The sequence below is a fragment of the Aotus nancymaae genome, unplaced genomic scaffold, assembly GCF_030222135.1.
Source record: "Aotus nancymaae isolate 86718 unplaced genomic scaffold, 86718_ANA_hifiasm-v0.15.2.pri h1tg000007l, whole genome shotgun sequence".
In the NCBI taxonomy this organism is placed as follows: domain Eukaryota; kingdom Metazoa; phylum Chordata; class Mammalia; order Primates; family Aotidae; genus Aotus; species Aotus nancymaae.
In genome coordinates, this window is record NW_026988418.1 from 10,830,014 (window position 1) to 10,850,647 (window position 20,634).

Below are 20,634 nucleotides of genomic sequence, written 5' to 3' on the forward strand. Positions count from 1 at the left end.
GTAACAGTTAGATTATGTCTCAAAAAAAAAAAAAAAAAAAAAAAAAAAAAGATGCAGGGTGGTGGGGAGGTTGAAGAGGGTTCTGAGTCAGGACCTGCTAGAATATAAACTGAGCTGATTCTTCACTATTGTGGGTTAGAGACTGTCTCTAGATCTCCAAGTGTCATCTCCTTCCTCTCTGCTTCCACAGCCCCTCTGCCCACCTCTCTCATAGTGGCAGTTGTCTGTCTCTCCACCAGATTTTGAGTCTTCATTTCAGTCTTGCCTGGAACACTCGCAAAGGGACTGGTGCAGAAGTGCTTGGAAAGTGATGAAGGCTGAATGGAGGCTAGGAGAACTGAAGGAGGGATGGATCTGGGATCCATGTGGAATAGACAGGACTTGGGAGTTGCCTGAATGTGAAGAGTGAGTGGGGAGGGAGGAGCCCAAGATGATGACAACCACACTGGTGGTGCTGGGAAGGAGAGGGGAGAGGTCCATTTGCTAAGGTATGGAATGCTGGAAGGAGAGCCGGCCAGGGCTGAAGGATGTACTGGGTAGAGGAAGAGATGCATATCATTAGGACATTTGGGTTTGAGATGACTTGAAATATCCATGTGGTTATGACCAATGGGCACTGGATATACTGAGCAGGAGGTGAGGAGAGAAGCTAAGAATTGACTTTGGCAGTTGAAGTTGTGGAAGCTGGAAATATCTTAACTATTAATCTCTAATGTCTTAGCTCAGCTTTAAAGGATGGCATTCTTAGAAGAGTGGGGCACTACAGCTTTGAACTTCACATTTAATTCCAGCTCTACCACTTACTACTAGCTGTGTGAAGTCAGGGAAACCACTTAACCTCTCAGAACCTTAGTTTCCTCATTTGCAAAATAGGAATAATAACAGTACTCACCTCACAGGGTGCCCAAACTTAAGTGCAATAATGTACATAAAGTGTTTACCAAATACAAAATGCTCAGTAATGGTGGCTGTGATGTCATCAGCTGAGATTGGAGCTGAGAGAGGGGCCCTTGAGCTCCATGCTTTGAGTTAGGATTTTGAGCTGGATTTTGAGTTTGGAATTAACAGGCCTGCTATAACTAGCTTTGGTCACCTATACCTGGGGACACTCTAGAGCATGGCTGAGGGACTAGGGTGGGGCAAGTGAGACACCCAGGGCCCCACATTTAAGGAGGCCCTGGCTTTCAAGTGCTGGACTTCAACCTGCAAGACTCTGAGATTGAGCTCTCCTCAAACTCAGCACCTCAGGCACCTCTGGGCTCACTTTCCTTCCAGCCCTGCTCCACGTCCAGGTCTGTTGATCTACCTGTCCTCAGGACAAGACAGTTTAAGACAAGGCTCCTTCACCCCGTGGTTCCCCTGGAGCTGGGGATGGGTCTCTGCTGTCTCTCTGGAGAAGAGGTTTCCCAAAATAGGCTGGGTGCTGCATCCCTCTGGATGGTAGTTGTGGGTGGAATTTCCCAGACTGAGTTTTTAACAAAAACTGCCAAAGACCCCGTATCCCCAGTGAGATGTGAGTGTGGTGTTTCTGGGTCAGAAATGTGGCTCTTTCAGACTCAGGCTGTGGAAGCCTGCATTTTGTAGTGTGTGTGTGTCTGTGTGTGAAAAGAAGCTGTTTTCTCCAACAGGAGGGGTGTGGAGAGGAGGCAGCCAGAAGGGCAACTCTAAGTTGTGGACTTCTTGGGGGCTCTTGATTTAAAGAGGTGGCACCACTTTCCACGATTTTGTTTTTTCAAAGAATGATCTCAAGGCCTGGAGGGAGGGCAGGACAGGGGTATGGCGGAGGTGGGTGGCAGAGAGGCGAGATGGTGACCCTAATCTGGAGCAGCCAAACATCCTCCCAGAGACAAAATCGGCCTGGCTCCGTCTGCCCTGCTGCTTCATTACCTTGGCCCAGGTTCCCTAATGCTGCAAGTGGGCCTGACGCCTCCCCATCAGGACACTGAGGGCTGGCAAGGCAGCCTTCATCTCTGTCCCAGCTGGGGATGGAAGGACCAGGAGGAGGATGTGGGGACCGACTATTGGGAGGAGCAAAATGGGGAGGGGGCTGGGAGAGTGAATGGGTGGATTTGTGATTGGGAATGATCCAAACGAGAGGGGGTTGAGGGAGGGGTGGAAAGGGAAGGGGGGCTGACCAATACAGTGGGATGGGGCCAAGGCCAGGGGCTGACCTAACCCAGATGGGGAAGAGGTGACTGGGTCTGGGAAAAACTGATCCAAAGGCAGAGAGGGAGGGGCGAAATGGAGGAGGGTACGGTGAACAGAGTAAGGGGGCTGGGAGAGGAAATTAGAGGGGAGGTGCTGGCCAGCAGGGAAGGCCTGAGCCCTCTCCCCTCGCGGTGGTGCGGAGTGGTGGGGGGAGGGAAAGGGCCGTGTCCATATAAAGCGGGTCGGCGGCCCCTGCCGTCCCGGAGCCGCGCGGGCAGGGGCTGCCGCAGCCTATGGCGGGGCGCAGCGACATGGATCCGCCCGCCGCTTTCTCGGGCTTCCCCGCCCTGCCCGCGGTCGTGCCGTCGGGGCCGCCGCCGTCGCCGCTCGCGGGAGCTGAGCCGGGGCGGGAGCCCGAGGAGGCGGCCCCCACGCCAGTGCCGGGCCCAGGGCGGCGGCGGCGGCGGCCCCTGCAGCGCGGGAAGCCGCCCTACTCGTACATCGCGCTTATCGCCATGGCTCTGGCGCACGCTCCGGGCCGCCGCCTCACGCTGGCCGCCATCTACCGCTTCATCACCGAGCGCTTCGCCTTCTACCGCGACAGCCCGCGCAAGTGGCAGAACAGCATCCGCCACAACCTCACGCTCAACGACTGCTTCGTCAAGGTGCCCCGCGAGCCGGGCAACCCGGGCAAGGGCAACTACTGGACGCTGGACCCCGCGGCCGCCGACATGTTCGACAACGGCAGCTTCCTGCGGCGCCGCAAGCGCTTCAAGCGCGCCGAGCTGCCGGCGCACGCGGCCGCGCCGCCTGGGCCGCCGCTCCCTTTCCCCTACGCGCCCTACGCGCCCGCGCACGGCCCCGCGCTGCTGGCGCCACCGCCCCCTGCCGGCCCGGGCCCCGCGCCGCCCGCGCGCCTGTTCAGTGTCGACAGTCTGGTCAGCCTGCAGCCCGAGCTGGGGGGACTGGGCGCCCCCGAACCGCCCTGCTGCGCCGCGCCCGACGCCGCCGCCTCCGCCTTCCCGCCCTGCGCGGCCGCCGCCTCCCCGCCGCTCTACTCGCAGGCCCCCGACCGCCTGGTGTTGCCCGCGACCCGCCCCGGCCCCGGCCCGCTGCCCGCCGAACCCCTCCTGGCCTTGGCGGGGCCGGCAGCCGCGCTTGGCCCGCTTAGCCCGGGAGAGGCCTACCTGAGGCAGCCGGGCTTCGCGTCAGGGCTGGAGCGCTACCTGTGAGCCTGCGCCCCGCGGGCAGGCACCTGTGCGCCTGTCCCCTGGGCCTGCGGCGCCGCCCGCGAGCGCCCCACCTCTGGCCGCCACCCCAGCTGGGAGCACACCCTGCGCGAGTCTCGTCTTGGCCTCCTGGACTCAGATTCCTGCTACATCGTTCTCTGTCCCCCATCCCTGGGGAGGTTACCACCGTCTCGCCACGGGACCGAAGCGTCCCCTGTGACCTGCGAGCCTCTCATGTCTTCTCCCTCCACTTGTGAGCACCCCCAGCTTTGCAGCCCCCTCTCCCCCAGCGCTGTCTGTGGGTCCTTTGCCCCGGAGCTGCCCCGCCTCCAGTGAGTCCCCACCCAGGTTTCCTGGTGAGTTCCAAGCCTTTGGAAGCCAGATATGCGATCCCAAGCCGCCTCTTCCACCGACTGTACTTCATCAAGCTTCCCTCAGGTTTTCCCGACACGTTAGAGGTCAGACTCCTGGGTTCATGACTTACTCGCTAGCGTCCCTTCATTTCCCCACAAGTTTGCCCCCCCACCTCCACTTACCTGTCTACCCTCAGCTCTTCTGGGAGAGAGCCTCCCTTCCTCGTAGACACTCCTGGCTGCCCTCTTCACGCCCTGAGGACGCTTCTTGGAGATTTCAGAGACAGGTAGCACCAGGGCTCCTGACTGAAAGGGGAGTTAGTGGGTCTTTATGTCTGCCCCACCCCCTGGAAAACTTTAGGACTTATTGGGTTATTATTATTATTTTTAACTAAAGCTGGTTTAATTAAAAAGAAAGAAACCTTTTTCTGGGCTTGGTGTGCTGGCTGGTGACTTGTGGAGAGGTCTGGGGAGACCAGGGGAGCTTTGTTTCAGATCTTGGGTTGCCGCATGGGGTGAACCTCCTCATCAGGCATCAATCAGAAGCTCATGAAATGGGATTAGGAAGTGATTCTCCAGCAGGATTAGTGGCTAACACAATTTTGTTTTAAAAAGGAAGTGATTCCGCCATAGCTGTGCACATAGTAGGCCTAGTCAAATGCCATCTCCTGCATCTCAGCCTGGTAGAGACGAGATGGGCTGGGCATGTGTGTGTACATACTTGTGTGAATGTATCTGAGCAGCGGGTTGCCTGCTCTCTGGGGTTATTCCCAACTCCCATGGATAAAGGAGCATGGGCCATTGATTCACTTGTCCAGTTAGTTAATGTGCTGAGCCTGTGCTAGGCACTGGGGAAATATCACTGAATGGATGGGCAAAATCCCTGCCTCATGGAGGTTGTGGGCCAGTGGGGAAGATACATTAATCCAACCATCACCGCTCAGATAAATAAGGTAAGTAAGTGCTCTAGAGCCTTGCACTCAAAGTGTGGTCCACAGACCTACAACATCACCTGGGAGCTTGTAAGAAATGCAGAATCTGGCAGGGCATGCTGGCTCATGCCTGTAGTCCCAGCATTTTGGGAGGCCAAGGCAGGAGGATCGGTTGAGGCCAGGAATTCAAGACCAGCCTGGCCTAACATAATGAGACCTCATCTCAATAAATATATAGATAGATAGATAGAAAGAAATGCAGGATCTCAGCCCCACCTAAGATTCACTGAATCATCAGATTATGCATTTTAGCAAAATTCTCAGGTGACTAGTATGCATAGTATTCTGGAGGAAAGGCACTGGCCCCGGCCAGGGGCTCAGTCTAAAAGATTAGAACTCCTTACTATAAAAAGTGAGGCCAGGCCACAGAACCACAACCCACGCCCTCTGAACTTCCTGACACTGCACATTGGCTATGCCCCTTGTCTTACCTCCCTTGATGGATTGTAAGATGGGGCAGAAGGGACCTGAGCTGTTTCGTGACTGTCCCCAGCACCAAGGACAGGGCAGCACTGAGTTGAGACTCAGAGGTGTGAGGGAGGGAGTTGGCCTTTGACCCTGTCCTGCTGTCTGGTGCTGACCCAAATACTAAGCATCAGGCTTTTCCAAGCTTCCAGGCCCCAGGGCTCCCAGTCTAGTTGAGCTTGCATTAGGAGAAGATGCGGGAGGGAGTCAGTGTGTCTTGAACCAGGGTGAGTGTGATCTGCATGCAGGATGTGCCTCTCTTGGATACCAGAGTTTGAAGCTCAGGGTGGTGATGGAAGGTAAGGGTGGGACTATGGGCCGCCCATAGGGGAGGAAGTATGAAAATCCAGTTTGTGGTACCTTTGGAGAAAAAAAAAAAAAAAAAAATCCAGGAAGGTCCTCTTTGGAGATAGGGCAGTAGATTTGCACAGTGTGTTAGGAAGTGACCTGGATAGACCCCCTCCCTCAGCTCTTAGCCCCTTTGAAAAAGTGAGGGTCAGATCTGATTTGCCTGATGCACAGCAGTCCTTCACTTAACATATTTTGACTGCTTGAAGGCATGAATCCCTGCTGTCTGATACTGTGCCTGACTTACAGAATAATGACTTAGTGGATAGTACTTTGACTTAGGCACCTTCTTATCAATTCTCACTCGAAATCCTCACAGTGACCTATGGAAAGGGTAAAAGCAGTGAAGGTGGAGCTATTTCCCCACTTGTAAGTTTTGAAAACTACCCCTCCCTAGGCCCAGTAGGTAGCAAAAGATCCAGCCCTCTGTTCTCTAGGAAGTGGAGCTCTGTAAAGATCAAAACGCAAACTTTTTGCTCCAAATGGTGTTACAGCCCCTCCTTCAGCCTCAGAGCACCTGTTGATAAATTCCTTCTTAGTCCAAGAAATCCCAGAGAAGGAAAGGACCCTTGTGGCTCTCCTGAAGCCAGGAACGGCTTCCTGAGCTCTGAATTCCATTCTTGCTACCAACCTGCAGGTCTTGGTCCCAGGATCTTGAAACACTTCGAGGACAGGTAGAAAATATCTGTAGGGAAATACTAGGAGGGTCACCTCTGAACTGAAAAATCAGATTTTTATTTTTTAAATGCTTCCTTAATTTTCCTTTGTCAGGCTGGGCGCAGTGGCTCATGCCTGCAATCCCAGCACTTTGGGACGTCGAGGCAGGCAGATCACCTGAGGTCAGGAGTTCAAGTCCAACCTGGTCAACATGGTCGAACTCTGTCTCTACTAAAAATACAAAAAGTAGCTGGGTGTGGTGGTGCACGCCTGTAATCCCAGCTACTTGGGAGGCTGAGGCAGGAGAATTGCTTAAACCCGGGAGGCAGAGTTTACAGTGAGCCAAGATCCACCATTACACTTCAGCCTGAGCAACAGAACAAGACTCCATCTCAAAAAAATTAAAAAAAAAAATTGAAACAAGTACATAATCTAACAAGTCAAATAGCAATCAAAGGCTTATAGTGGTATCTTGCACCACTCTCAGGATCTCTACTTTGTTGTATACAAGAATCTACTTTGAATTCATATTTCCTTCTCTTGAAATATAATTCCATATTTCCCTGCTTATACTCCTCTCTTTTGAAACAGTAGCGATTAAAACTTCCTATTACTATAGATGATCATTTACCTCTAAAATCTCTATCTCCTTACATTCCCCCTCAAATTACCAACTTTTGGTGAAATAAAGTTTTAGCATTTACATTGTTACTATGTAAATATTGTTCTGTGATAAGCTACTAGTGTACTAAGATTATAATTCCTTTTGTGTGTGTATGCCACTTTTTATTTTACCTAGACTTAATAATGCCTTAATTTTTCGTTTGCTCAACTTCCTTTGTACCTAAAAAGGTACAAAGCTAAACCTATGGGAAGCTAAATCTTCCCATACTTTCCAGTAATACTTTTCATGAGGTGAGGTCAAACTTATCAGGAAACCTATCACTGCTTTTGGTGGTTGTGTTTTTCCCTCTCTGGGGCATCTCTCCCAGCGCCCTCCATCCTTCAGCTCATCCGGACTGATGGTGCTCCAGGTCTGCTGAACAGAGCTGGAGCTAGAACTTCCCTTCACCATTACCTTGGGAATTCTGTGTCCTGTTTTGGATCTACTTCCTGATGTCCATCTTCCCTTTTTCTTAGTTTATTCTCCTGTTTCAGTCAAGATAAAATGTTTTGGAAACTTTGCACATCTGAAATTGTCTTAGCATGAGAAGCTAAGCATGTTGTCAGTGGTTTCTGAGCTAATAGGTCATTTGACAATGAAATATTTGAGTCAATGCTGTGCTTCTCTGTAGACTTTTTTTGGAGAGAATCAGAGAATGGGAGATGTTTTCTCAGGTTAGTATGCTTTACCTGCAGGGAAGCAGGGAAGGTGGGGTAGTGTTATGGAAATGAGGGGTTAGAGTTTTGGCAGGAGAACTCTTGAGATTTCCTTATAGGAGAAGGAAATCTGAGAGGAGAAGCCCTGGGATGGTTGGCTTCCTGACTTAGAGGGACTTGGAACACAGGGAGGGTCGCTTTGGGCCCAGGATGGTGCTGAGCTGGTTTGAGGGCCTTCTGGATCCAGCTCAAGAAAGAAGCCAGCATCACTCTGGCACACAGAAAATTGAGTACACAGGAAAGTGAGGCCCTTGGCCGGAACACTGGCAAACATGACAACAGAGAGGCTCCTTCAGGAGAGCCCTCCACTGTAGTGACTAAATTGGTTTTGAGCCCAAGTATATTACCTCTCTGGGAGATCCGGTGAGGGGATTTTGCACGATACAGGTTGTTGTGGTTTACTTTTAAAGGGAAAGAATTCTAGCCCGGTGCGGTGGCTCACGCCTATAATCCCAGCACTTTGGGAGGCCAAGGCGGGTGGATCACAAGGTCAAGAGATCGAGACCATCCCGGTCAACATGGTGAAACCCTGTCTCTACTAAAAATACAAAAATTAGCTGGGCATGGTGGCGCATGGCTGTAGTCCCAGCTACTCAGGAGGCTAAGGCAAGAGAATTGCTTGAACCCAGGAGGCGGAGGTTGCGGTGAGCCAAGATTGCGCCATTGCACTCCAGCCTGGGTAACAAGAGCGAAACTCTGTCTCAAAAAAAGAAAAAAAAAAAGAATTCTGTGGACTTCCAGTATTGACTTTAATTTTTTTATTATAATGTCAGTATTTGCAGGTAAAGCTTCCTTAGACTAGTATTTCTTATGTGATTGTTAAAATTGTTTATAAGTTAAATTCAAACAACGAGATAAAAATTCAAGTTCATAACATTAGTCAAATGTAAAAGAATATATTGTGGGCAGGCACAGTGGCTCACACCTGTAATCCCAGCACTTTGGGAGGCTGAGGCAGGCAGATCTCAAGGTCAGGAGATCGAGACCATCCTGGCTAACATGGTGAAACCCCATCTCTTCTAAAAATATAAAAAATTAGCCGGGCATGGTGGCATATGCCTGTAGTCCCAGCTACTCAGGAGTTTTGCTGAAACTACATCACTTGCACAATGAATGTGGCTCTGGCTTCTCCATAGCAGGTTTTCTGGGTTTGTCATTCCTTGGGCTATGTGATGACTAAAGTCACCATTTTAAATTTTAATTTAATTAATTTATTTTTTGAGACAGGGTCTCACTCTGCCACCCAGGGTGGAGTACAGTTGTGCAATCATACTACACTGCAGCCTTGACTTCCTGGGTTCAATCGATCCTCCTGCCTCAGCCTCTCGAGTAGCTGGGACTTACAGGCATGCACTAGCATGCTGGTTAACACCATTTTTTTTTTCTTTTGAACAAACTGCAGGCATTCCTTCATGTAGCAGGCCATGATACCAGTGGGCCCAAACACAGCATGCATTTATAAAATCTACATTTTTTTTTTCCTCATCTCAAGATTAAAGTAGCACTACCTGATAACAAATGCAAATAAGGGCCGGGCATGGTGGCTTATGCCTATAATCCCAGCACTTTGGGAGGCCGAGGTGGATCACGAGCTCAGGAGATGGAGACCAACTGGCTAACATGGTGAACCCCCATCTCTACTAAAAACACAAAAAGTTAGCCAGGCGTGGTGGCACGCACCTGTAGTCCCAGCTACTCGGGAGGTTGAGGCAGAAGAATCACTTGAACCCAGGAGGCAGAGGTTGCGGTGAGCCAAGATTGCGCCACTGTACTCCAGCCTGGGCAACAGAGCAAGACTCTGTCTCAAAAAAAAAAAAAAAAGACTTTTAAGTATCAGGTATCTCTTATAAAGAAGTCACCTATGCAATCCAGAATATGCTTATATGAATGTGCTTACTATTGTGAAAAAAACGTTAAAAATTTTTTATAAATTTCTACATGAATAAGAATACATTCTTGGACCATACTTCAAACTAAGCAATTAAACATTTTAAAACATTTATCTAAATAAATAACTCTGGTTAGAAGAAAGTTGCCATTAACAGGCTATTTCTAACTTAATAAAGGTAAGAACAGTACATATTAAAACCTAAAGGATATAGCCAAACTTGTGCTCAGAGGAAATTTCATAGCCCCAGATATGCCATGGAGACAGAGTCAGAGGGGATCTGGGGTGGGGTGGGGAGGTGAGTTACAAGGCTACTGCAGCATCGAGGCAGGAAAGAATGATGGTTTGATAGAGGCAAGGTGCAAGTGGAAAAAAGTAGATACGCAAAGCTATAAAAAGAATCAGCTATTGGCTAACATCTTCCTAATCCACCAAGGCCAAACATTTTCCCATTTAATTGAATTTAGCCTCAGGCCAACCCTGAAAGCTTGGAGTGGTCATTTGGCTGGTAGACACCCCTGGTCTGGCTTTGCTGATTTAAGGAGTAACTAATTTTGGGAGCTGCTGTGGCTCAGGCCAGTTGTCCTGGTGCTTGAGGAGGTGAGGCTATGTGTTCAAGGCTAGCCTGGGCAACATAAGTACCTCTCGTTCATTTAAAAAAAAAAAAATTAAAAAAGGAATAACTAATTTCAATAGACCTATTAGCTCAGAAGTTACCGACAACATTTTCAGAGGTGGTTCCTCCACTGCTCCCACCAGAGAGCACCTAGGTTAGCCATTTTTCCCTGTGAATTCTGTCAAACCACCAAGGAACCTATTTCTCTAGTTACATACATTGCTCCAGAACACAGAAAAAATGAAAGTCATCCCAATTCTACCTACTATGTTATCTAATTATGTTATCAAAACTTACTAAAGAAATACACAAAATATAGCCTAATCTTACATATGAAAGATGATGCAAAGCTCATCATCAAAATATCAGCAAATTGAACTTACTGTGTTACAAAAAACAATATGCAATTGTGCAGTTTATTCCTGCAATGCAAAGAAGACATTCTTAGAATTATTTGCTCCCCATTGTAGGAGCTGTACATCATCATCTTTATAGATGATGAAAACCGGGCTCATAAAGGTTAAGTGACTTACCCAGGTCAAGCTGCAAAGTGACTGATCCAGGACTTGCTTCCAGGTCTGCCTGACTTCAAAGTCATTCTCCTTTCTCTCAGGAAGAAACAAGTGGAGGTGGAAACTTGATTGAAAAGCCCCAGGCACCATAAAATTCTTCAGTTCACCCTAATATCCCCTTCCCCTACACCCACACACACACCCACAGTCCCGATCTTGAAAGGAGCCTTTTCAAGCCGTGATGCCAGGTCTTTGGTTTATTCTTTCTTTTTTTGTCTCTGTCTTCCACTCCCTATTCCGTCTCCACACTCCTATACTCCCCTCTCACCCCTTTCCCTCTTCCTAATCTCCTTTCTCCCGTCAATTTTTGGAGATAAAAGCGCCACCTATTGGCCACCTCATATGCACCTGATTTGAGCAGGAAATCATTGGAATGAAGTCAAGATCCATTTTGATGCTAATTTGGGCTGACAGGGGCCTCTGGTGGCTGAAAGGCACTTGCTCCAGCAGGGAACCCAATTGTTTGGTGCACAAGAAGAAAACTAGCTGCAGTTCCCACCTCCTCTAGAAAGCTCTCCCAGATCTTCCATACTCCCTGCTTCCTCTTGGCAGGATTTGGTAGTTGCTCCACTGCAAATGAAATTGGAATGGGTGGGAGGTTGGTGGCCATAGATGCAGCTAATTTATTTACTCTGTAAGAGGGAGACAGAGGAAAGGGGACTGGGCTGGGGGCAGAAAACTTGGGGTCTAATCCCAGGTCAAACATTTAGGCAAGTCCTTTCCTTTCTCTGCCCTTCATAGTAATTACTGCCTCTTTCCAAGTGCCTTGATTGTGCCAGGCCCTGTTCTCTTTCCCAGCTGAGGACTCACAGATGGATCAGACACTGTCCAGAGAGCTCAAATGATGGCAGATGACAAATAGTATGTAGAGTGCTTTATGAGATGAGGGGCTGCTAGGTCCCTTTAGTCACTTACCAGTTCCAGCCTCTACCTTGACCTCAGCCTCAGTCACCTCTGGAAATAGAGAATGTGCCCTATCCTCTCTGCCTGGGTAGGGACAGCCTTTGTGACTGCTAAAGCACTGTGATGATGGGTGAGGATTTTCTACCCTGTCTGACCGTGTCTTCCCTGCTCCACTATGTCCCTCACTGGGCAGCCTGGCCAGCGCTGGGCATACTGCAGGTTTGGTTTGAACTGTCCTTATCTGGAGGCTGAACTTGGGGCTGAGGGGGTTGATGAGGCTTAGAGACAAGAGGCCTGGACCCTGCTTGAGGGAGACATAGGCCCCACCCTGGGCATCAGTCTGTCTCCCTGAGTTATGAAGGGGCTGCGGTTTTGTGGGCTTCACAAGGGAAGGCTTCCTGGAGTTGATGGGTTGGAGTTCTGAAAGGAGGGAGGGGAGGGCCTGCTGCTCCTGCTCCTATGAAACCCCTTCTTCCTCTATCCATCCTAATCCCTGTCCAGCCAGCAGACTGAAAAAACAGACTACTTTCAAAGTAATTTAGATGGGACCGACAGAGAGAGGGAGCCAAAGACAGAGGGATGGGAACAGAACAGGGGGAAAGGTGGAAAATCTGGGGTCCTAGCTAGAAGACTCAACTGCTTCCCTGTCTGATGGGCAGGCAGGTGACACTCACAGGCACCTCACATGTCTGAATTCACATCCCTTGCTTTCAACATTCATAGCCACCAACCATATTCTCAAGTTGGAGCCTATAAAAAGTGTTCAGCACATAGTAACGGTTTTTATCATTCTTATGTTCTGCATACTCAGCCTTATTTATTGAAATAATCCAACTGTTTCTTTTAAAGTTTTTATTTAATTGTTGAATAAATAATACATTCACTTCACTTGGCTTTACAATTATAAAAACGTTATCCATGAAGTCTCCCATTTTTGTTTTCAATTTGTCCCAGTGAATAATCAGTTACTAGATTTTTATTCACCATTCTAGATATTTTTGTTGCACACATAAACCAATACAAATATACATTATTTTATCCTTGAAAAACACAACTAGATGCATGTTTACACTGTTGTATACATCTTGATGTTTTTTTCACTCAACAATGTATCTTGGCTGGGTGTGGTGGCTCGTGTGTGTAATCCCAGCACTTTGGGAGGCCAAGGTAGGTAGATCACTTGAGGTCAGGAGTTTGAGACCAGACTGGCCAACAAGGTGAAACCCTGACTCTACAAAAAATACAAAATTAGTCAGGGCAACACGCCTGTAATCCCAGTTACTTGGGAGGCTGAGGCAGGAGAATCGCTTGAACCTGGGAGGTAGAGGTTGCAGTGGGCCGAGATCACATCACTGCAGTGACAGAGCAAGACTCTGTCTCAAAAAACAAAACAAAAACAACAAACAAACAAACAATGTATCTTGGAGCCTTTTCCAGATGAGTACATAAAGACTTCTATATTCTGCTTGTACAGTACACTAGTTCTTTTTTTAGATGTTTCATTATTTGCTTACCCAGTCCCCTACTGATAGACATTTATGTTGTTTCCAACCTTTTGACATTCCAAACAGCACTGCAATATGACTTTGTACACATGTCATACCATATGTGTGAAGGCACAGCAACAGGAGAAATCCCTGGAAGTGGGTTTCTATGCAACCCTTGCCAAGGCATAAAGCCCCCTGTGCGGTCACACTAGCTCCTTTCAACAGCAGTGCCCTTTTATTTCTCAAAGGGACCTTTGGTGACCATACTCAGATTTTCACCTTCTCAAACCCCACTTCCTTCTTCTCCAGGGCCTTCCCATCAGTCTGCCACCAGAGCCCCTTCACAAGGTATCCTGGTCTCTGGATTTGGGAAGCATAGGTACTTGCCATGCCCACCCTGGGGTATGCTCTGCTCTGGCTGTCAATCCATCCAGGGTAGTGGCTCCTTTTCCTTTTTAGCCCCCAAATCCTGGGCATCCATGGCAGGTGTAGGGAACCAGCTTTTTGGACCTCTACCATTCAGGCCTCCAGGCTTCCTGCCAAATGCTGCTGTCTCCCCAGCTGGTCCCCAAGTTGTGACTCCCTTCTTCTGACCATAGGATCATGCTATAAAATCTGTTCCCCTACTGTTTAAGATTTCCTATTTCATTGCCTCTAGTCCCCCAGAAATGAGTGGCCCCAGCTTTGAAGGAGGGCGTGGATGAAGGAAGATCATTCAGGGCCCCTGTGAGAGGTGTTCTTGTAACTAATGGGGAGTCAAACTTCACGGCTGGAAATGAGGCCCTTGGCAGACTGGGAACCTCTGGGTTGCCCAGACCTGTGATGTCAGCTCATGTAGCATTTGTCACCATTTGGGGCTGACCTAGGCGGGAGATGAAGAGGAGGAACTCTGTCTGAGGGAGACATGTTCTCCTCCCTTCAAGGATGGAGACTGATGGGGGAGAAGCAACTTCTGTTCTCAGCGAACACATAGTTCTATTGATGATCTGAGCTACAACCTCTGTTCTCAATGAATACAGAGTTCTATTGATGATCTACTGATGAACTCCCTAGAATTCTATAGGGGGTCCCAGACAGAGAGAGATATGTCATACCTTTCTTTCTTCTTTCATGAATATATCCACATATCTAACATTAATTGAGCACCTACTGTGTGTCAGGCTTTGTGCCTGGCAGGAGGTAGAGTGATTAATAATGAGGACGCAAAACATTTTTTGAGCTCTTTCAGTTTCAGGCAGTAGGCTAAGTGCTTTATGTGTATCATCTCATTTAATCTTTACAGCAATCCAATGAGGTAGGTACAATTACTATCCCCATTTTACAGAGGGAAAGATAAAGATGAACACACTATGAGCCCTGTTCTCAAGGAGCTCAGTCTAAAGCAGGGATCCCCAACCTCTGGGCCACTAACTGGTACGTAACTGGTGATCTGTTAGGAACCCAGTCGCACAGCAGAAGGTCAGCTGCGGAGTATTACCACCTAAGCCCCGCCTCCTGTCAGATCAGTGGCGGCATTAGATTCTCATAGGAGCACGAACTCTATCATGAACTGCGCATGTGAGGGATCCAGGTTGCGTGTTCCTTATTTTTTATTTTTGAGACTGGACTCTTGCTCTGTTGCCCAGGCTGGAGTGCAGTAGTGCGATCTCAGCTCACTGCAACCTCCACCTCCTAGGTTCAAAGAATTCTCCTGCCACAGGCTCCCAAGTAGCTGGGACTACAGACACCCGCTACCATACCTGGCTAATTTTTGTATTTTTAGTAGAGGCAGGGTTTCACGGGGTTTGGCCAGGTTGGTCTCAAACTCCTGACCTCAAATGATCCACCCACCTCGGCCCCACAAAGTGTTGAGATTACCTGTGTGAGCCACTGCGCCCGGCCTGTTGCGTGCTCCTTAGGAGAATCTAACTAATGCCTGATGGCATGATATGAGGTGGAATGGTTTCATCCCAAAACCTTCTGCCCATCACAACCTTGGTCTGTGGAAAAATTGTCTTCCATGAAACTGGTCCCTGGTGCCAGAAAAGGTTGGGGACCCCTGGTCTATAATAAAATCTACAGACTGAAAAACAAATAATGAAAACAGACAGAGCTAAGAGCTTTGGGAACATGGGTGGGAGTCAGGTGAATGCAGAAGTGTTGTCAGGGAAAGCATCTCACAAACTTGATGTGTGAAATGAACTAAGAAGGACTAGGAGAAGTGAGCCAGGCAGGAGTGAGCCACCTGCAAAGGTGAAGAGGGAAGAAAGAGCAACTCAGGTATGAGTAGAGTGCAGGAGTTGGAGGTAAGGCTGGATAAGCAGGTAGAGGCCAGGCTGCCAGGTATCCTGTGCAGACAAGCACCCTATATCCAGAAAGCGATGCAGCTCTGGGAAAGCCTCAGGCTGTTGAGCAGGCAGCAGGTATCACTGGAGCCTCATGCAAATCACATTTCCACCTTCTCCATGAACTCTGTAATCACAAGTACCAGAAGACCTCCTGTTGATCTGGGGTCTCAGCAGTGCCCTCTGAGTGTATTAGCAGGAGAAGTTTCTCAGCTGCTCTTTCCCTTGGGTGGTAGTGGTGGATGGCAGAGGGTGGTATTTGCCAGAGTTTAATCGGTTCCCAGACCTTAGCCCTTCCCACCTGCTGATGTAAGAAACGAAGCCAAGCCCTGAAATATGGAGCCCTTCCAAGTTTCTTAATCTGGGTTGAGGATGGGGGAAAGAAGGGTCTGACCTCCCAGCATGGCACTGCCCTCCCTGCCTTCCTCACTGCCACATCCTGGAGCAGTGACCACCCTCTCAGTTTCCTCCGGCATTTCCCCATTCCTATGCCAATCCCCCCCTCCAATTCAGTTCTCACCCATCAAAGTGAGTTTTCCACCAGATTATCTGCTCCCCATCCAGGTGAGATGAAGAGGACCCTGGCCTGGGAAATGGGATACTAGGGTTCTAGTGCCATCTCTGCTACCAGTTTGCTGTGTGGTTGTGAGCAAGTCATCCCTCTCTCTGGGTCTCAATTTCCCCATCAGCAAAATTAGCTTTGAAAAAATCTACAGTCCAATTTTGGAATGAATAACTTCAGTCTTTATTTACTGGGGGGTTCGGTGAGGTGGTGGAGTGGGAATGGGATGCCCAGCATGCAACTCAAGGCATGGGTGGAGTGGATTCACGGTCTTTTCGTGGAGTGGATTCACGGTCTTTTCGGAGAAGATCCAGCAGGAAGCAGGTCGGCTGTGCAGTATGGCCTGAGAATGAGCTCAGAGCAGGAAGGGGGAAGATGAACTGAGCTCTTCAGAAGGCTTCTTTCTGGAAGAGGCAGGACTGGAGCAGGGATTTGAAACGCGGGCACAGGCTGGAAAAAAAAAAAGGCAAACATAAGCAAAGAGTGGAGTCTGGAGGTTTTCAGTCTTTGGATAACTTTTCCAAGCGGGTGGAATGGGAGTAGGGTGAGTAAAGCGTGCTGGTTCTCAGACCATGTCCTCTATCTAGTTCCTGACTCTGCGTGGATGAGAGGTTCCTCCAGAGGTCGCTGTTCCCCAGGAATCCATCACTAGCGTCCGCACCTCCAAGCCAGAGCTCCCGCTGTTCCCCTGGCTCCACTTCTGTGAGGCTTACGCGGCTCTGCATCTGCCCAGAGGACACAGGGACCCGGCAATATTTCTGCGCCCACGAAAAGACTTACGGCCTTGCCAGTTAACTCTGCCTGGGAAATAGGTCCCTATGGTTCTGCACCCTCCCTCCTGCCCTGCCCCAATTCAGGGCCTGGGAAGGGCCTCCGGTTGCTGAAGTGCCACTGTGTCAGAAGGTCGCGTGTAATTGGTAGGAAGGAAGCTGCCACTGAAGTATTCTTGGCTATCCCACAGGGCCATCCCTGCATGAACTCCTCCTTTTCCATACTACAGTCACAGATCCTCAACCCAGGCGCACCCTTACACATCCTCCTTCCCTGCTAGGGTCTCACTGCTGACTCCAAGCAGGTTTGCAGTCCCCAATCAGGTAGCATGGCTTCAGGCTCTGGGAGAAAGCCGTGGGCCTGGATGATGAGCCTTTCAGGCAGTCCTGCTGGGTCCACTGTTGGACACCAAGCGTCAGGTCTGGAGGGGAAAACCGCGTGTGAGGTCTGGAGGACGCAGGACACAGGACGCAAGATAGGTGCCCGTCAGTCAGGGTCGCAGTCCACCATACGGAGCCACTGTTGTCCAGAGGGCAGACACGTCAGGACAGAGAAAGAGAGCCTCGGCCCAGAAGAGCGCACTTAGACCTGAGGTTCTCGCCCCCCACACACCTGGAAGCGTCCCCCACTGACCCTGTCCACCTCTGCTCTCAAGAGCGTGGAGCCTTCTCTACCACTCCATGAACTCTGTGGATCTTCGGGACTGGTGCCTTTCAAGCGGCGCTGTTTTCACTCTCTCCTGAGGTCGCAACCCTCTTCCCACAAACAGCAGCCGACAGGTTCCGCAGCTCACTTTGGTCGCCACCGCGGCAGTACTCGAGTGCAGGGTGCTTAAGCGAGCCCCCTACCACATAGTTCATGGTTGCGGGTGGAGGGGATGGGGCTGGGAGGGGACGGTGGCCAGGAGTAGTGGAAAGAGAAGATGGAAATTCATACTCTCGAACTTTGCCTGGCAGACATGTGGAGGCTAAGGCGGAGTCACCTGCCCCTGTGCCAGCGCCTGGAAGAGGGCAGGTGGGCTGCAGAGTTGAAGGTGCACACACTGGGGCCCCAGTTATTTCTGTGCATGGAAACGGGAACACGTCTGAGGTCTGCCCCCGCAGGTCACAGGATCTGGAGTCTCCCGGCTAAGGGAGCTGATCGCTCCTGGGCAGCCGAAGATCCGGGTGGAGAAAGGAAATGTACCGGCTAAGGCTAGACAGCCGTCTCATTTTGGAGCGGTAGCTCGGTCTGGAGTGGGAAGGAGGGGGCTAGCGCTAGCCTCGAAGCTTTCCCCGAGGCTGGCCAGTTTTGTAAACAAAATTAGAGAAGTCTACGGGCATTGTTGCCCAGCCCAGTTCAGGCTTCCGTTTGCAGCCGGGCGCCGGCCGAGCTCGAACAGCTGAAAAGGGACCGTGTGCGATCCTTCCGCAGTGCTTTGTAACAAACTCCGCTTCCAGCCAGTGCCGCTCTCTGCCAGTTTCCCGATTGACTTAATTAGATCCACATAATCGCTGGAGGGCTTTTCTTTCCCAGAGCGAGAACAGCTCGTTTATGCGAACCGTAAGGAAGAGAGGGGAGAGATGACGCGGAGGCCTCTGATAGCAACGTATTCTTCGCAAAAAACACTCAGTAACTAGTGGGAAACTCCAATAGGCATCCCCCTTCGCCCGACAACGCTTCCTTCCAATTGTTCTGGGCTGCCGGAGGGAGATGGCTGGGTCGTGGAGCAGATGCAGAAAGAGGCCGGGCACGACCAGAGACCCTGTAACCAAGACTCGAAGAGCCTGTGGCCTCCTGCTCTTCCGCGGCTGCAGCCAAAGGCTTCCGGCAAAGTGTGCAGGTTTTTGTGGAGGGAGGGACAGACTCATGCGGGATCGCAGGCACTGCTCCAATACGCCGAAAAGGCTGAGCCCACAGGCGAAAGAAGCAGGGATCACGGGAGAAGCAAAGAAAACGAAATAAATTCCAAATCCCGCGGTTGCCCTTCTCCCAGCCCCCAGTGCACTTACTCCTGACACGGTTGAAAACAAACTGTCCCAGAACCTTGGGAGGGATAAGAAGCTACCAGAAATCCCTCTATAGAGTGGAGCTCGGTTAGGGAAACAATTATTTGGATAAACAGAGTTCTGGGCTGGGAACCCGGACACCTAGGTCTACTCAGCTTAGGGCCCCTCAAAAGCCTCACAAGTAACATGATCTCCTGGACCTCAGTTTCCACTCCTGCAAAAAGTATGTATGGGAAGGGTCTGGATTCTCCCTCCCCAACCCTGCAGAGAAGAGGCTGGGGATTCTGTACTCCCCTTCCCCAGTGTAGGTCTCAGTAGCGGGTGAATGGGCCAGGCAGAGGCAAGGGCTGGCTGCTGCAGCTGCTTGGTAGAACTTCTTGTCTGAAGCAGGAAATTTGGGCAGCAAATGCCCTGGCTAGTACTACCCTGATTGGAGCCTGGGGTGCCAGGGGAGTGCTGGCAAGGAAGGAAGCTACTGGTTTCCATTTGCCATTTTAGAAATGAGGATATTCAAGCCGGGGCACGGTGGCTTACGCCTGTAATCCCAGCACTTTGGGAGGCCGAGATGGGCAGATCACCTGAGGTTGCGAGTTTGAGACCAGCCTGACCAACATTGAGAAATCCCGTCTCTACTAAAAGTACAAAAAGTTAGCTGGATGTGGTGGCAGGTGCCTGTAATCCTAGCTACTCAGGAGGCTGAGGCAGGAGAATTGCTTGAACCCAGGAGGTGGAGGTTGCGGTAAGCCAAGATTGCCCCATTGTACTCCAGCCTGGGCAACAAAAGTGAAACTCCATGTCCAAAAAAAAAAAAAAAAAAAAAAATTAGCTGGGCCTGTTGGCACATGTCTGTAATCCCAGCTACTCAGGAGGCTGAGGCAGAAGAATAGCTTGATCCTGGGAGGCGGAGGTTGCAGTGAGCCGAGATGGCGCCATGCACTCTAGCCTGGGCAACAAGAGCAAAACTCGTCTCAGAAAGAAAAAAAGAAAGAAAAGAAATGAGGACATTCAGAAAGTGAAACGGAGTAGGATGATGCCAACACTTTTTCTCTCTACTTATTTAGACACTAGCAGAGCTGAGCTGGGTTGGAATTGGTGTCTGGTCCATGGTGTGGCTTATCTGTGAGTGGGGTTCTGGGCGTGTGAGACAGATATCCATTTAGTCAAGAGCAAGCTTGAGGTATGTGTAGGATTGCCAGATAAAATAAATCTGCTAACTCTAGCAACCCTAGGTATGTGAGTTTCCTCGGACTCATGCAAGAAGCTGCTCTCCAAGACCTTTTGCCCCAGACAGTCTGTCACCCAGTAAATTCCAATTCCAGGGTCACCAGTCCCTGTCCAATTTACTGTCCATGGTTTGAGGACTATATTTCTTTTTTTCCCCCAAGGACAGTTTATGCTGGAACAGCATGCTAAGTGGATCCCCTTGGTCAGAAGTCCCAGAGGGGGCCCAGGTGACTTGCTCTCACAGGACAGGAGCAGCCAGACCTGCCTTCCATTTTTTTCTGCCCTTAGCTTGGGAGGATGAAGAACTCTATTTTGAGGATTCTGTAAAAAGGATTGCAACCCAGCCATGTTTTATCTCCTTGAAGGAGCCTGGCTGAGTTCTTCCTCCCTATCCTGGGCCTCTGTGGCTCCATCTGTAGAATGGGAGAGTTGGATTAACACCAGGCTATCCCATAGATTGGAGGCTGCTGTTAAATGAAACTGCAAAGTGCTGTCAATACCGTTTTCATAAATGGCCTAGAATATGGCTATACTTAACACATTAGTTCTGGGTTAGGTGTTACTAGTCTTATTTTTACAAAAGCAGAAGCAGAGAAAAGAAACTTGCCCACGGTGACAGAGAGGATAAGTAGTGAAGCCAGGATTGGAACCCCAGGAGCCTGACTTAAGGTCGCTGCTCTTAACTACTATGCAGACCAGGAAACTGGGGCTCCAAAGCGGGGAAGTC

General features: G+C 49.9%; 1 protein-coding gene across 1 annotated transcript; it reads left to right on the top strand.

Annotated features, from left to right (window-relative positions):
• The first annotated feature begins 2,410 nt into the window (after positions 1–2,410).
• FOXE3 (forkhead box E3) lies at positions 2,411–4,162 on the top strand. The gene has a single exon (XM_021673380.2). The coding sequence runs from the start codon at positions 2,442–2,444 to the stop codon at positions 3,378–3,380; it is 939 nt and encodes a 312-aa protein (XP_021529055.2). The 5' UTR covers positions 2,411–2,441; the 3' UTR covers positions 3,381–4,162.
• Positions 4,163–20,634: the final 16,472 nt, after the last annotated feature.

Excerpts from the sequence above, each read along its gene's own strand:
- FOXE3 (XM_021673380.2), top strand. The coding sequence starts at position 2,442 with ATGGCGGGGCGCAGCGACATGGATCCGCCCGCCGCTTTCTCGGGCTTC.